Source organism: Scyliorhinus canicula, chromosome 5, assembly GCF_902713615.1.
Source record: "Scyliorhinus canicula chromosome 5, sScyCan1.1, whole genome shotgun sequence".
NCBI classification, from domain to species: domain Eukaryota; kingdom Metazoa; phylum Chordata; class Chondrichthyes; order Carcharhiniformes; family Scyliorhinidae; genus Scyliorhinus; species Scyliorhinus canicula.
In genome coordinates, this window is record NC_052150.1 from 220904698 (window position 1) to 220918354 (window position 13657).

Genomic DNA, 13657 nt, shown 5'->3' on the forward strand with positions numbered 1-13657 from the left:
CAGCCTTTGCCAGGTTAAAATCTGAGGAAAAGGCAAGCGCATAATGTCACACGCTGCTATAGTTTTAACGGAAAATTGTTGTACAATTACCCTAACCAAACACTGCAGCACCACCACATTTCGAGAGCAACACTTAGACCCGTGTCTCGCAAACAATGAATGCAGTCCAACATGACCGGTACACATGCCAACTGGTGTCACGGTGACCTTGGCACTTGAAGCTTTCAAACTATATTTGACCAAGTATAATCATGAGGTCACTCGTGACCAATCATAGTCTTCTGGACTCACTTCAGGGATTCGTTTGTGCTGTTGCACTTTCTCACACTCAATGGCAATAACAAAGCTTATTTACAGGGGGGCTACATTCCGGTTCTCGCTTTGACAGGGAAGCAGGGTGTGCTCGATAACAGTGTGATAGCTTGCTGGATAAAGGCATCCTTATTGGATTGATTAACAATGATCTTTTATATAAGGCGTCTCAACCAGTGGAAACATCAACCCTATCAAACAGCCTCATAAATTTAAGGATAATCAGAGTACAGCAGCAGCTGTTTCAATCTTTCCTGATTGTTATAACCTCTCAGTTCCAGTACTATCCTTGTAAATCATTTTTCGCACCTTCTCCAGTGCCTTTATATGCTTTTTTGCAACATGAATAGACCTGTGCACAATATTCCAAGGTTTTCAGCAAGTTGAACAAGCTGTCACTCAGTTGGAAAGATAGTTCCTTTGCTGTAAAATTGGTTAAGCAGCATTGAAGCGTATTTTGAATGAGGTGACGCCTGCATTCAGTTCTTAATGCTGGATTTGAGCATCCTTGTGATCAGCACTCCCTCCCGTGGCCTGGTGAGGGATATACAAGGGAGCTCCATTCCCTCCTCAGCAGCACGTGGCAAATTAGCCCGATATCTGTCGAACTGATACTGAGCATTAGGATGTTAGGGTCCTGCGGCAGCCAATTCAACCGAGGAGATGGTTCCAGGCTCCGTCTCATACAATACACGGCCACATCAAATGCAACCTGAAAAACCTGCAGGTGAAACCTTTCCTCACCATTAATGGAGCCAGCACAATTGCAAGCTCCGAAGAATCATACTGGGTTCAAGGCGGTAACTTGGTTTCTCTCTCTCTCCACAGATGCTGCCAGAACTGCTGAGTTTATCCAGAATTTATTGCTTTTATTCCCCTGCTCTCCTTTGAAATAGTGGAAATGAGGTCTTCAATAACGACCCGTGGACGGCTGGCCTCGGTTTAACATCTCATCTGAACGGCCAACAACTTTTGACAGTACCGCACTCCCTCAGTACCACATGGGAGTGATGGTCTGGATTGTGGTCTCAAGTCACTGAAGTGGGACTTCAACCCAAGGCTTTCTGAGTCGAGGGGTACTCACTGTGCCATGTTGCAACCCTATAGCGATTAAGGACATGATCATATCAATATGAACAATCAGCAAATGCCATTGCTATAAATAAGAGGTGGTCCCAATCATTCATAGCACACTTGTTGCGTGCAGCGTGTGATGAAACTCAAAATAATTACCAAGTTGCAGTCGTCGTTCAGGAGCTACCGTTTCCAGCAGGCCTCGGATCTTCTGCGCATTGCCAGTGGGAAATTGCTGCACATGCATCATTTGGGGTGGGGTTTATAATAGAGGTTTGCTATCCATACACCAGCCAGGAGAGGACCACACATTGTAAGGACTCCTCCTGTTGATTTCCTTATTTCTTTTACTTTGTCATTATCAGCTTTGATCCATGGATAATAAATGAACATATACCTTTAAATCATGGAGAGGAAGTGAGGAACTCAATAGTACACTGTGCTATGAACATTTAGCTTTTGACCAGAAGAACTCGACTTTCTGGCACCCGAGAGATCGGAGTTCAGTTCGATTGGGTGGTTTGTGGCCAACGGATTGGCCAATGACCATATTCTGCCCGGCAACAGACAGTGACTGGGTCCTGATAGGCGGTGTTTTAGAGGACCTAGGAAGGAAACAGAACGCACGTGGATGCTAAGAGAAGAAGCTTTGAATTGCTCTCTCTCTTTCTCCAAAAATGTTTCTTGCCTGCTGCTTCTGAAACTGCAGAGAAGTCTTGAGGTCCTGATGAATCTACAGTGAAAACCATTTCAGCATGAAAGCAGAGATCTGCCCCAACTGAAGGCCCAGACTCAAAATAATCAAACTGGAAACAAAGATTTTTATCCTTTTGCTTTCCGTATAATCTTTTCCTTCCACCTTTCTTTCCCCTCAGTGTTTGTCTTTCTTGTGTTTGTGCGTGCGTGCGTGCGTATAGAGGGTGGGGCAACTTAAAGATAGGGTTTTAGGAATTAGAGAATAGTTAGCCAGCTCTATTTGCTGCCTATTTAATTATAGTTTTTGTTATTAATATAAATTGCGTATAAATTTACAAATCTGGTGACTGTAGTTTTTCATGAGCCAAAGACCAAAGACTTTGGACATTTTCTGAGAATTAATTGTTCAATTTTATTGTAACTCCGGGTCAAGTGGGGCTGGAATTAATCACGCACTAACCCAAGGTCTTCCAACATAATTTGTGGGCTCAAATCAATGATGTGGAACAGTAGGCAGTGACATTTGAGGTACAGTTTAAATTAAAGAGAGGCACCAGGTCTGTACTAATCGTAACAACATGCATAGAATTGAAGCAAAAAAACAGGCAATGTCGCAAAACTGCACCTCAGACAGCCCAGGACAGGAGAGCCATTTGAGAGAGGGTGCCCTGGGGAGCAGGACTAAGGGAGGGCGAGACAGAGAGAGGTCCCAGGCAGGGACAAAAACAGGGATCAGAGAGAGGTCTCAGAAGAAAGGCCCAAGTAAGAGAGAGATCAGATACAGATCCGTTTAAGTAATGTTGGAAGAAAGGAACCAAGAAATAGAGTGAGCTAGATAGAGAGTTTCGAGGAGTACACTTGAAGAGAAGTGGGCTTGAGAGGAGCCCAGAAGGTTCGAGAGAGCAGCCAAAGGTTGGTGGGACTCCTTTGAAGCAGTGATGTTCTGCTTGGCACGGCCGAACATTTGGAAGGTGAAGCTTGATCGTACTCAGCAATCCAGGGGAAAGGAATCTCGGAAGGCGAGGTTAAAACCCTGGAGATGGATCACTGACAAAACTGTCTGTTTGAGAGTGACATTTGGAGATAATTCCAAGGCGAGTTCTTCAAATGTGGAAATTGTAAACCCTCTTGAGAAAGAGAGTTTCAGTGAGACCAGTAGGCTAACTGTGTGAAAAGCATCTGTCAAATCCATTGAAACTGCTTTGGTCGCATCTGTCATTAACTTTGTGGTGTGACTGCCCACAACTCTCAGTTCAGATAGACCCCACGCTTTCCCTGAATATTAGATATGGCAAATTATTTATTCTTTCCTAATTTGTTCTTGTTTTAAAGATATAGTTGGTAATGCATCCTTGTCTGTAAGGATATAGTCGGTTATGTGTCCTTGTCTGTAAAGATATAGTCGGCAATGTGTCCTTGTCAGTAAGGATATAGTCGGTAATGTGTCCTTGTCAGTAAGGATATATTCGGCAATGTGTCCTTGTCAGTAAAGATATAGTTGGTAATGCATCCTTGTCTGTAAGGATATAGTCGGTTATGTGTCCTTGTCTGTAAAGATATAGTCGGCAATGTGTCCTTGTCTGTAAGGATATAGTCGGTAACGTGTCCTTGTCAGTAAGGATATAGTCGGTAATGTGTCCTTGCTGTAAAGATATAGTCGGTTATGTGTCCTTGTCAGTAAGGATATAGTCGGTAATGTGTCCTTGTCAGTAAAGATATAGTCGGTAATGTGTCCTTGTCAGTAAGGATATAGTCGGTAATGTGTCCTTGTCTGTAAAGATATAGTCGGTAACGTGTCCTTGTCAGTAAGGATATAGTCGGTAATGTGTCCTTGCTGTAAAGATATAGTCGGTTATGTGTCCTTGTCAGTAAGGATATAGTCGGCAATGTGTCCTTGTCAGTAAGGATATAGTCGGTAATGTGTCCTTGTCAGTAAGGATATAGTCGGTAATGTGTCCTTGTCTGTAAAGATATAGTCGGTAACGTGTCCTTGTCTGTAAAGATATAGTCGGCAATGTGTCCTTGTCTGTAAAGATATAGTCGGTAATGTGTCCTTGTCTGTAAAGATATAGTTGGTTATGTGTCCTTCTCTGTAAAGATATAGTCGGCAATGTGTCCTTGTTAGTAAAGATATAGTCGGCAATGTGTCCTTGTCAGTAAGGATATAGTCGGTAATGTATCCTTGTCAGTAAGGATATAGTCAGCAATGTATCCTTGTCTGTAAAGATATAGTCGGTAATGTGTCCTTGTCTGTAAAGATATAGTCGGTTATGTGTCCTTGTCAGTAAAGATATAGTCGGTAATGTGTCCTTGTCAGTAAAGATATAGTCGATTATGTGTCCTTGTTAGTAAAGATATGGTCAGCAATGTATCCTTGTCTGTAAAGATATAGTCGGCAATGTGTCCTTGTCTGTAAAGATATAGTCGGTAATGTGTCCTTGTCAGTAAAGATATAGTCGGTTATGTGTCCTTGTCAGTAAAGATATAGTCGGCAATGTGTCCTTGTCAGTAAGGATATAGTCGGTAATGTGTCCTTGTCTGTAAGGATATAGTCGGTAATGTGTCCTTGTCTGTAAGGATATAGTCGGTAATGTGTCCTTGTCAGTAAAGATATAGTCGGTAACGTGTCCTTGTCAGTAAAGATATAGTCGGCAATGTGTCCTTGTCTGTAAGGATATAGTCGGTAATGTGTCCTTGTCAGTAAAGATATAGTCGGTAATGTGTCCTTGTCTGTAAGGATATAGTCGGGGTGAAAATAGTGTGAATATTAGAATCATTTTCTTGTGTTTGTATTGAAATTTGTTTCCAATCCTTTTGTCTGATGTACTACAATCCCCACAGAAACACACCCACACGCACCCCGCGCACAAGCTCTATAGGGGTCATTAGGGATTAGGAATAGGTTGATTAGTAGAAGTTCTTTGCAGGCTCTTCTGCATAGTGGGAGGAATCTGGCATCAACACCCAATTGTACCCAGGGCGCAATTACCAGACAGGGGATATGAACCTGGGAGTCTCCCTCTGCCTGGCTCATCATTCAGCAACTCCACACTTTCAGATTCATCCACCAAAGGAGGTACATACCTGGAATGTAGATCTTCCGTCATCTTAATATCGTTTTCGGTCGCCTCGTACTCAATGTTCATGCAATCCGGAGCAAACTTCACTTTCCGGCTCTTTTCAGGCAAGTTGGCATTGAGGTTAGAGGTCAGTTTTTTCTCCTGCCCACTTGGGACTGGCCCCCTCTCTCGTTCTAGTAACCTATCTGCGCAAACGTCATCTGCTGTCTCATGGTACCATCTGAAATCTTGAGGCTTCTGACTGCATCGGCCGCTTGTATAAAGACATGGAGGCTTCTTCTGGGGGTAGTCCTGGGCGGGTGTGCCATCTGCCATGTTATCCACCATCAGCGTGCCAGTAACAGGAAGCCAGTCAGAGCAGGCAGTGCTTTCGCCGGAGTTCCCCGCCTGACGTACATACCCTTTAATACAGGAACCGCTGTCAACATCACTCTCAATTGTATGTAAAGCCAGGCTAGATCCAGAGGATCGTTTAATCAGGCGTTTTTTTGAGGAATCCTGCAAATATTGGAAAAAGTCAACAGGAAAGATCATTCAATGGTTACAGCATGCCAAGGTTAGTCTAACTCCAGTCCTGAGTGTGTGAAGGTCAGTCTGTCTGCAGTTCCTGGGGGGAGGGGGTGTGGGGGTCAGTGTGTGTCCAGTCCTTGGGGGGGGGGGGGGGGGGGTGTCCAGTCCTGCGGGGGTGTGAGGGTCAGTGTGTCTCCAGTCCTGGGTGGTGTCAGGGTCACTGTCTCCAGTCCTGGGGGGTGTGAGGGTCAGTGTCTCCAGTCCTGGGGGGGTGAGGGTCAGTGACTCCAGTCCTTGGGGGTGTGAGGGTCAGTGTGTGCCCAGTCCTGGGGAGTGTGAGGGTCAGTGTGTGTCCAGTCCTTGGGGGTGTGAGGGTCAGTGTGTGTCCAGTCCAGCGGGGGGTGAGGGTCAGTGTGTGTCCAGTCCTGGGGGGTGTGAAGGTCAGTGTGTGTCCAGTCCTGGGGGGTCTGAGGGTCAGTCTGTCTCCAGTCCTGGGGTGTGAGGGTCAGTGTGTCTCCAGTCCTTGGGGGGGGTGAGGGTCAGTGTCTCCAGTCCTAGGGGTGTGAGAGTCAGTGTGTGTCCAGTCCTGGGGGGTGTGAGGGTCAGTGTGTCTCCAGTCCTGGGGAGTGTGAGGGTCAGTGTGCCCAGTCCTGGTGGGTGTGAGGGTCAGTGTGTCTCCAGTCCTGGGGCCTGAGGGGGTCAGTGTGTCTCCAGTCCTGGGGGGTGTGAGGGTCAGTGTGTTCAGTCCTGGGGGGTGTGAGGGTCAGTGTCTCCAGTCCTGGGGGGTGTGAGGGTCAGTGTCTCCAGTCCTGGGGGGTGTGAGGGTCAGTGTGTGTCCAGTCCTGGGGGTGCGAGGGTCAGTGTGTGTCCAGTCCTGGGGGGTGTGAGGGTCAGTGTGTCTCCAGTCCTGGGGGGTGTGAGGGTCAGTGTCTCCAGTCCTATGGGTGTGAGGGTCAGTGTCTCCAGTCCTGGGGGGTGGGAGGGTCAGTGTCTCCAGTCCTAGGGGTGTGAGGGTCAGTGCCTCCAGTCCTGGGGGGTGCAGAGGGTCAGTGTGTCTCCAGTCCTGGGGGGTGTGAGGGTCAGTGTGTCTCCAGTCCTGGGGGGTGTGAGGGTCAGTGTGTCTCCAGTCCTGGGGGGTGTGAGGGTCAGTGTCTCCAGTCCTGGGGGGTTCGAGGGTCCGTGTCTCCAGTCCTGGGGGGTGCAGAGGGTCAGTGTGTCTCCAGTCCTGGGGGGTGTGAGGGTCAGTCTGTCTCCAGTCCTGGGGGGTGTGAGGGTCAGTGACTCCAGTCCAGGGGGGTGTGAGGGTCAGTGTGTGTCCAGTCCAGGGGGGTGTGAGGGTCAGTGTGTGTCCAGTCCTGGGGGGTGTGAGGGTCAGTGTGTCTCCAGTCCTAGGGGTGTGAGGGTCAGTGTGTCTCCAGTCCTGGGGGGTGTGAGGGTCAGTGTGTCCAGTCCTGGGGGGTGTGAGGGTCAGTGACTCCAGTCCTTGGGGGTGTCAGGGTTAGTGTGTGTCCAGTCCTGGGGGGTGCGAGGGTCAGTCTGTCTCCAGTCCTGGGGGGTGTGAGGGTCAGTGACTCCAGTCCAGGGGGGTGTGAGGGTCAGTGTGTGTCCAGTCCAGGGGAGTGTGAGGGTCAGTGTGTCTCCAGTCCTTGGGGGTGTGAGGGTCAGTGACTCCAGTCCTTGGGGGTGTGAGGGTCAGTGTCTCCAGTCCTGGGGGGTGTGAGGGTCAGTGTGTCCAGTCCTGGGGGGTGTGAGGGTCAGTGTGTGTCCAGTCCTGGGGAGTGTGAGGGTCAGTGTGTGCCCAGTCCTGGGGGATGTGAGGGTCAGTGTGTCTCCAATCCTGGGGGTGTGAGGGTCAGTGTGTCCAGTCCTGGGGGGGTGAGGGTCAGTGTGTCCAGTCCTGGGGGGGTGAGGGTCAGTGTCTCCAGTCCTGGGGGGTGAGAGGGTCGGTGTGTGCCCAGTCCTGGGGGGTGTGAGAGTCAGTGTGTGTCCAGTCCTTGGGGTTGTGAGGGTCAGTGTCTCCAGTCCTGGGGGGTGTGAGGGTCAGTGTGTGTCCAGTCCTGGGGGGTGTGAGGGTCAGTGTGTGTTCAGTCCTGGGGGATGTGAGGGTCAGTGTGTCTCCAGTCCTGGGGAGTGTGAGGGTCAGTCTGTCTCCAGTCCTGGGGGGTGAGAGGGTCAGTGTCACCATTCCTGGGGGGGTGTGAGGGTCAGTGTGTGTCCAGTCCTGGGGGGTGTGAGGGTCAGTGTCTCCAGTCCTGGGGATGCGAGTGTCAGTGTGTCTCCAGTCCTGGGGGATGTGAAGGTCAGTGTGTGTCCAGTCCTGGGGGGTGTGAGGGTTAGTGTCTCCAGTCCTGGGGGGTGTGAGGGTCAGTGCGCCCAGTCCTGGGGGGTGTGAGGGTCAGTGTGTGTCCAGTCCTGGGGGGTGTGAGGGTCAGTGTCTCCAGTCCTGGGGATGCGAGGGTCAGTGTGTCTCCAGTCCTGGGGTGCGTGAGGGTCAGTGTGTCTCCAGTCCTCGGGGGTGTGAGGGTCAGTGTGTGTCCAGTCCTGGGGGGTGTGAGGGTCAGTGTGTCTCCAGTCCTGGGGATGCGACGGTCAGTGTGTCTCCAGTCCTGGGGTGCGTGAGGGTCAGTGTCTCCAGTCCTGGGGGGTGTGAGGTCAGTGCGCCCAGTCCTGGGGGGTGTGAGGGTCAGTGTGTGTCCAGTCCTGGGGGGTGTGAGGGTCAGTGTCTCCAGTCCTGGGGGTGCGAGTGTCAGTGTGTCTCCAGTCCTGGGGGGTGTGAGGGTCAGTGCGCCCAGTCCTGGGGGGTGCGAGGGTCAGTGTGTGTCCAGTCCTGGGGGGTGTGAGGGTCAGTGTGTCTCCAGTCCTGGGGGGTGTGAGGGTCAGTGTGTCTCCAGTCCTGGGGGGTGTGAGGGTCAGTGTCTCCAGTCCTGGGGGGTGTGAGGGTCAGTGTGTCTCCAGTCCTGGGGGGGTGTGAGGGTCAGTGTGTCTCCAATCCTGGGGATGCGAGGGTCAGTGTGTCTCCAGTCCTGGGGTGCGTGAGGGTCAGTGTGTGTCCAGTCCTGGGGGGGGTGAGGGTCAGTGTGTGCCCAGTCCTGGGGGGTGTGAGGATCAGTGTGTCTCCAATCCTGGGGGCGTGAGGGTCAGTGTCTCCAGTCCTGGGGGGTGTGAGGGTCAGTGCGCCCAGTCCTGGGGGGTGTGAGGGTCAGTGTGTGTCCAGTCCTGGGGGGTGTGAGGGTCAGTGTGTCTCCAGTCCTGGGGGGTGTGAGGGTCAGTGTGTGTCCAGTCCTGGGGGGTGTGAGGGTCAGTGTGTCTCCAGTCCTGGGGATGCGAGGGTCAGTGTGTCTCCAGTCCTGGGGTGCGTGAGGGTCAGTGTCTCCAGTCCTGGGGGGTGTGAGGGTCAGTGCGCCCAGTCCTGGGGGGTGTGAGGGTCAGTGTGTGTCCAGTCCTGGGGGGGGGGTGAGGGTCAGTGTCTCCAGTCCTGGGGGTGCGAGTGTCAGTGTGTCTCAGTCCTGGGGGGTGTGAGGGTCAGTGTGTGTCCAGTCCTGGGGGGTGTGAGGGTCAGTGTGTGTCCAGTCCTGGGGTGCGTGATGGTCAGTGTGTCTCCAGTCCTGGGGGGTGTGAGGGTCAGTGTGTGTCCAGTCCTGGGGGGTGTGAGGGTCAGTGTGTCTCCAGTCCTGGGGCCTGGGGGGGTCAGTGTGTCTCCAGTCCTGGGGGGTGTGAGGGTCAGTGTCTCCAGTCCTGGGGGGTGTGAGGGTCATTGTGTCTCCAGTCCTGGGGGGTGTGAGGGTCAGTGTGTCTCCAGTCCTGGGGGGGGTGAGGGTCAGTGCGTCTCCAGTCCTGGGGGGTGTGAAGGTCAGTGTGTGTCCAGTCCTGGGGGGTGTGAGGGTCAGTGTCTCCAGTCCTGGGGGGTGTGAGGGTCAGTGTGTGTCCAGTCCTGGGGGGTGTGAGGGTCAGTGTCTCCAGTCCTGTGGGGTGTGAGGGTCAGTGTGTCTCCAGTCCAGGGGTGCGTGAGGGTCAGTGTCTCCAGTCCTGGGGGGTGTGAGGGTCAGTGCGCCCAGTCCTGGGGGGTGCGAGTGTCAGTGTGTCTCCAGTCCTGGGGGGTGTGAGGGTCAGTGTGTGTCCAGTCCTGGGGGGTGTGAGGGTCAGTGTGTCTCCAGTCCTGGGGCCTGGGGGGGTCAGTGTGTCTCCAGTCCTGGGGGGTGTGAGGGTCAGTGTCTCCAGTCCTGGGGGGTGTGAGGGTCAGTGTGTCTCCAGTCCTGGGGGGTGTGAGGGTCAGTGTGTCTCCAGTCCTGGGGGGGGGTGTGAGGGTCAGTGTGTCTCCAGTCCTGGGGGGGGTGAGGGTCAGTGTGTCTCCAGTCCTGGGGGGTGTGAGGGTCAGTGTGTGTCCAGTCCTGGGGGGGTGTGAGGGTCAGTGTCTCCAGTCCTGGGGGGTGTGAGGGTCAGTGTGTGTCCAGTCCTGGGGGGTGTGAGGGTCAGTGTCTCCAGTCCTGGGGGATGTGAGGGTCAGTGTGTCTCCAGTCCTGGGGGGTGCGAGGGTCAGTGTCTCCAGTCCTGGGGGGTGCGAGGGTCAGTGTCTCCAGTCCTGGGGGGTGCGAGGGTCAGTGTGTGTCCAGTCCTGGGGGGTGTGAGGGTCAGTGTCTCCAGTCCTGGGGGGTGTGAGGGTCAGTGGCTCCAGTCCTGGGGGGGTGCGAGGGTCAGTGTGTGTCCAGTCCTGGGGGGGTGTGAGGGTCACTGTGTGTCCAGTCCTGGGGGTGTGAGGGTCGGTGTTCATAAAACAAAGGTAGTTTAGAGGGATTTACGTTTGTAAGTGTAAACGTTAGAAATATAATAAATAAGATATAGTTTTAAGTGGGTTGAATTTAATGTTTCCGTGCCTGGAATGTTTTTTTTTAATTCACTTAAATGGGCTTCACTTTAATGCCCATCCCCGAGCTGCCCTATAGAAGGTGGTGGTGAGCTGCCTTCTTGAACCGCTGTAGGTACACCCAGTCCTGTTAGGGAGGAAGTTCCAGGATTTTGACACAATGACAGTGAAGAAGCAGTGAGTCGGGGTGGAGTGAGTTGGAGGGGAACCTCCAGGTGGTAGGTCCTGGGTTTTGAAGGTGCTGTCTAAGGAACTTTGGTGAGTTACTGCAGTGCATCTTGCAAATGGTACACATGGCTGCCACTGTTCGCCAGTGGTGGAGGGTTTGAATATTTGTGGAAGGGGGAGCAATCAAGTGGGCTGCTTTGTCCTGGATGGTGTCAACTTCTTGAGCATTGTTAGAGCTGTACTCATCCAGGCAAGTGGAGAGTATTCCATTACATTCCTGACTTGTGCCTTGTAGATGGTGGTCAGGCTTTGGGGAGTCAGGAGGCGAGTTACTCGTAGGATTCCTAGCCTCTGACCTGCCCTGGTACCCACAGTATTAACGTGGCTAGTCCAGTTCAGTTTCTGATCAATGGTAACCCCCAGGATGTTGATTGTGGGGGTTTCAGCAATGGTAAAACCACTGAATATGATCAATGGTTAGCTCCTCTCTTGTCATTGCCTGGCCTGTCACTTCTGTGGCGCAAATGTAATTCGCCACTTGTCAGCCCAAGCTTGGACATTGTCCAGGTCTTGCTGCATTTGGACATGGACTGCTTCATTATCTGAGGCATCACAAACGTTGCGAACATCCCCATTTCTAGCCTTACATTGGAAGGGAGATCATTGATGAAGCAGCTGAAGATGGTTGGGCCTAGGACACTACCCCGAGGAACTCCTGCAGGGATGTCCTGGAGCTGAGATGATTGACCTCCAGCCACCACAACCATCTTCCTTTGTGCCAGGTTTGACTCCAACCAGTGGCAAGTTTCCCCCTAATTCCCATTGACTCCAGTTTAACTAGGGCTCCTTGATGCCATACCCGGTCAAATGTTGCCTTGATGTTAAGGGAAGTCACTCTCACTTCTGGCATTCAGTAATTTGCCCATGTTTCAACTAAGGCTGTAATGAGGTCAGGAGCTGAGTGACCCTGGGAGAACCCAAACCGAGCATCCGTGAGCAGGTTATTGCTGAGCAAGTGCCACTTGATAGCACTTCCAGCACTCTCCATAGAAACATACATAGAAGATAGAAGCAGGAGGAGGCCATTCAGCCCTTCGAGCCTGATCCACCATTCGCCACGATCACTTTACTGATGATGGAGAGTAGACGAACAGGCCGGTAATTGGCTGGGTTGGATTTGGCCTGTTTCTTGCAGACAGGACACACCTGGGCAATTTTCCACATTGCCGGGTAGATGCCAGTGTTGTAGCTGTATTAAAACAGTTTAGTCAAGGCTGTGACAAGATCTGGAGCACGTCTTCAGTACTATTACTGGAATATTGTCAGGGTCTATAGCCATTGCAGTATCCAGTGCCTTCAGCTGTTTCTTGATATCACGTGGAGTGAATCGTATTGGCTGAAGACTGATTTCTGTGATGCTGGGGACCTCTGGAGGAGACCGATATGGATCATCCACTCAGCAATTCTGGCTAAAGATTGTTGCGAATGCCTCAGCCTTAGCTTTTGCACTTATGTGCTGGGCTCCTCCATCATTGAGGATGGGGATATTTGTGGAGCTTCCCCCTCCAATTAGTTGTTTAATTGTCCACCACCATTCATGGCTGGTTGTGGCAGGAACAACAAGTTTCCCTCCCACTGATGTGAGACTGTAGTTGCCTGGCTTTTCTCTACAATCTTCCTTAAATAGTGGGACCACATTAGCTGTTCTCCAGTCCTCTGTCATCTCCCCCGAGGCCAGAGAGGAATTAAAATTTGGGTCAGAGCCCCGCAATCTCCTCCTTCACTTCCCACAGCATCCTGGGACACAATTCATCCGGACCTGGCTATTTGTCCACTTTTAAGGCTGACAATACCTTACTCCCTATGACACAGATTGGCCAGGTGGTTAACAGTGAGGCTGAGTGTCTTGGGTTACAGGAAGATGGAGACGGGATTGTCAAATGGGCAAATAAGTGGCAAATGAAATTTAACCCTGAAAAGTGTGAGGTGATACACTTTGGAAGGAGTAATGTGACAAGGAAGCACTAAATGAGGGGCTGGTTTAGCTCACTGGGCTACATCGCTGGCTTTTAAAGCAGACCAAGCAAGCCAGCAGCACGGTTCGATTCCCGTACCAGCCTCCCAGGACAGGCGCCGGAATGTGGCGACTAGGGGCTTTTCACAGTAACTTCTTTGAAGCCTACTCGCGACAATAAGCGATTTTCATTTCATTTTCATGAATGTCATGACACTGGAAAGTTCTGAGGAACAAAGGGACATTGACGTGTTTGTCCATAGGACTCTGAAGGCAGAAGGGCAGATTATTAGGGTGGTGAAAAAGGCATGTGGGACACTTGCCTTCCTCAATCAAGCCATAGGGCGAAATTCTCCGACCCCACGCAGGGTCGGAGAATCGGCCGGCAGCGGCGTTAATCCCGCTCCCGCAGGGTTTTTAAATCTCTGACCGGCCAAAAACCGGCGCTGTGCAAATCCCGCCGGCAGCCTCTGAAAACAGCTGGCGCCGGCGGGATTTCATTTTTTTTTTAGTTTCCACAAATCTCCGGCCCGGATGAGTCGAAGTCCCGCCGACGTGGCCACGGGTCACGTCGCCGAAAATCACAGTTGCTTTAAAACGGCGTCAACCATTGATGATGGTTGACGCCGTTCAGTGTCGGGGGGTGGGTTGTGGCATCGGGGGGGGGGGGGGGGGGGGGGGGGGGGGGAGGTTGCGGCGTCGGGGGGGGGTGGGTTGCGGCATCGGGGGGGGTGGGTTGCGGCATCGGAGGGGGGTGGGTTTGCGGCAATCGGAGGGGGGTGGGTTGCGGCATCGAGGGGGGGTGGGTTGCGGCATCGGGGGGGGGTGGTTGCGGCATCGGGGGGGTGGGTTGCGGCATCGGGGGGGGTGGGTTGCGGCATCGGGGGGGGGTGGTTTGCGGCATCGGGGGGTGGGTTCGGCATCGGGGGGGTGTTGCGGCAT

The 13657-nt window shown here is 52.3% G+C and overlaps 1 protein-coding gene across 1 annotated transcript in view; it reads right to left on the reverse strand.

The window, feature by feature from the left end:
* mindy4 (MINDY lysine 48 deubiquitinase 4) overlaps nucleotides 1-13657 on the reverse strand; it is a 189425-nt gene that overhangs the window by 173848 nt on the left and 1920 nt on the right. Inside the window, exon 2 of the mRNA XM_038796467.1 lies at nucleotides 5167-5660. Within this exon, the coding sequence (XP_038652395.1) occupies nucleotides 5167-5660 (494 nt within the window). The remainder of the gene's footprint in view (nucleotides 1-5166; nucleotides 5661-13657) is intronic.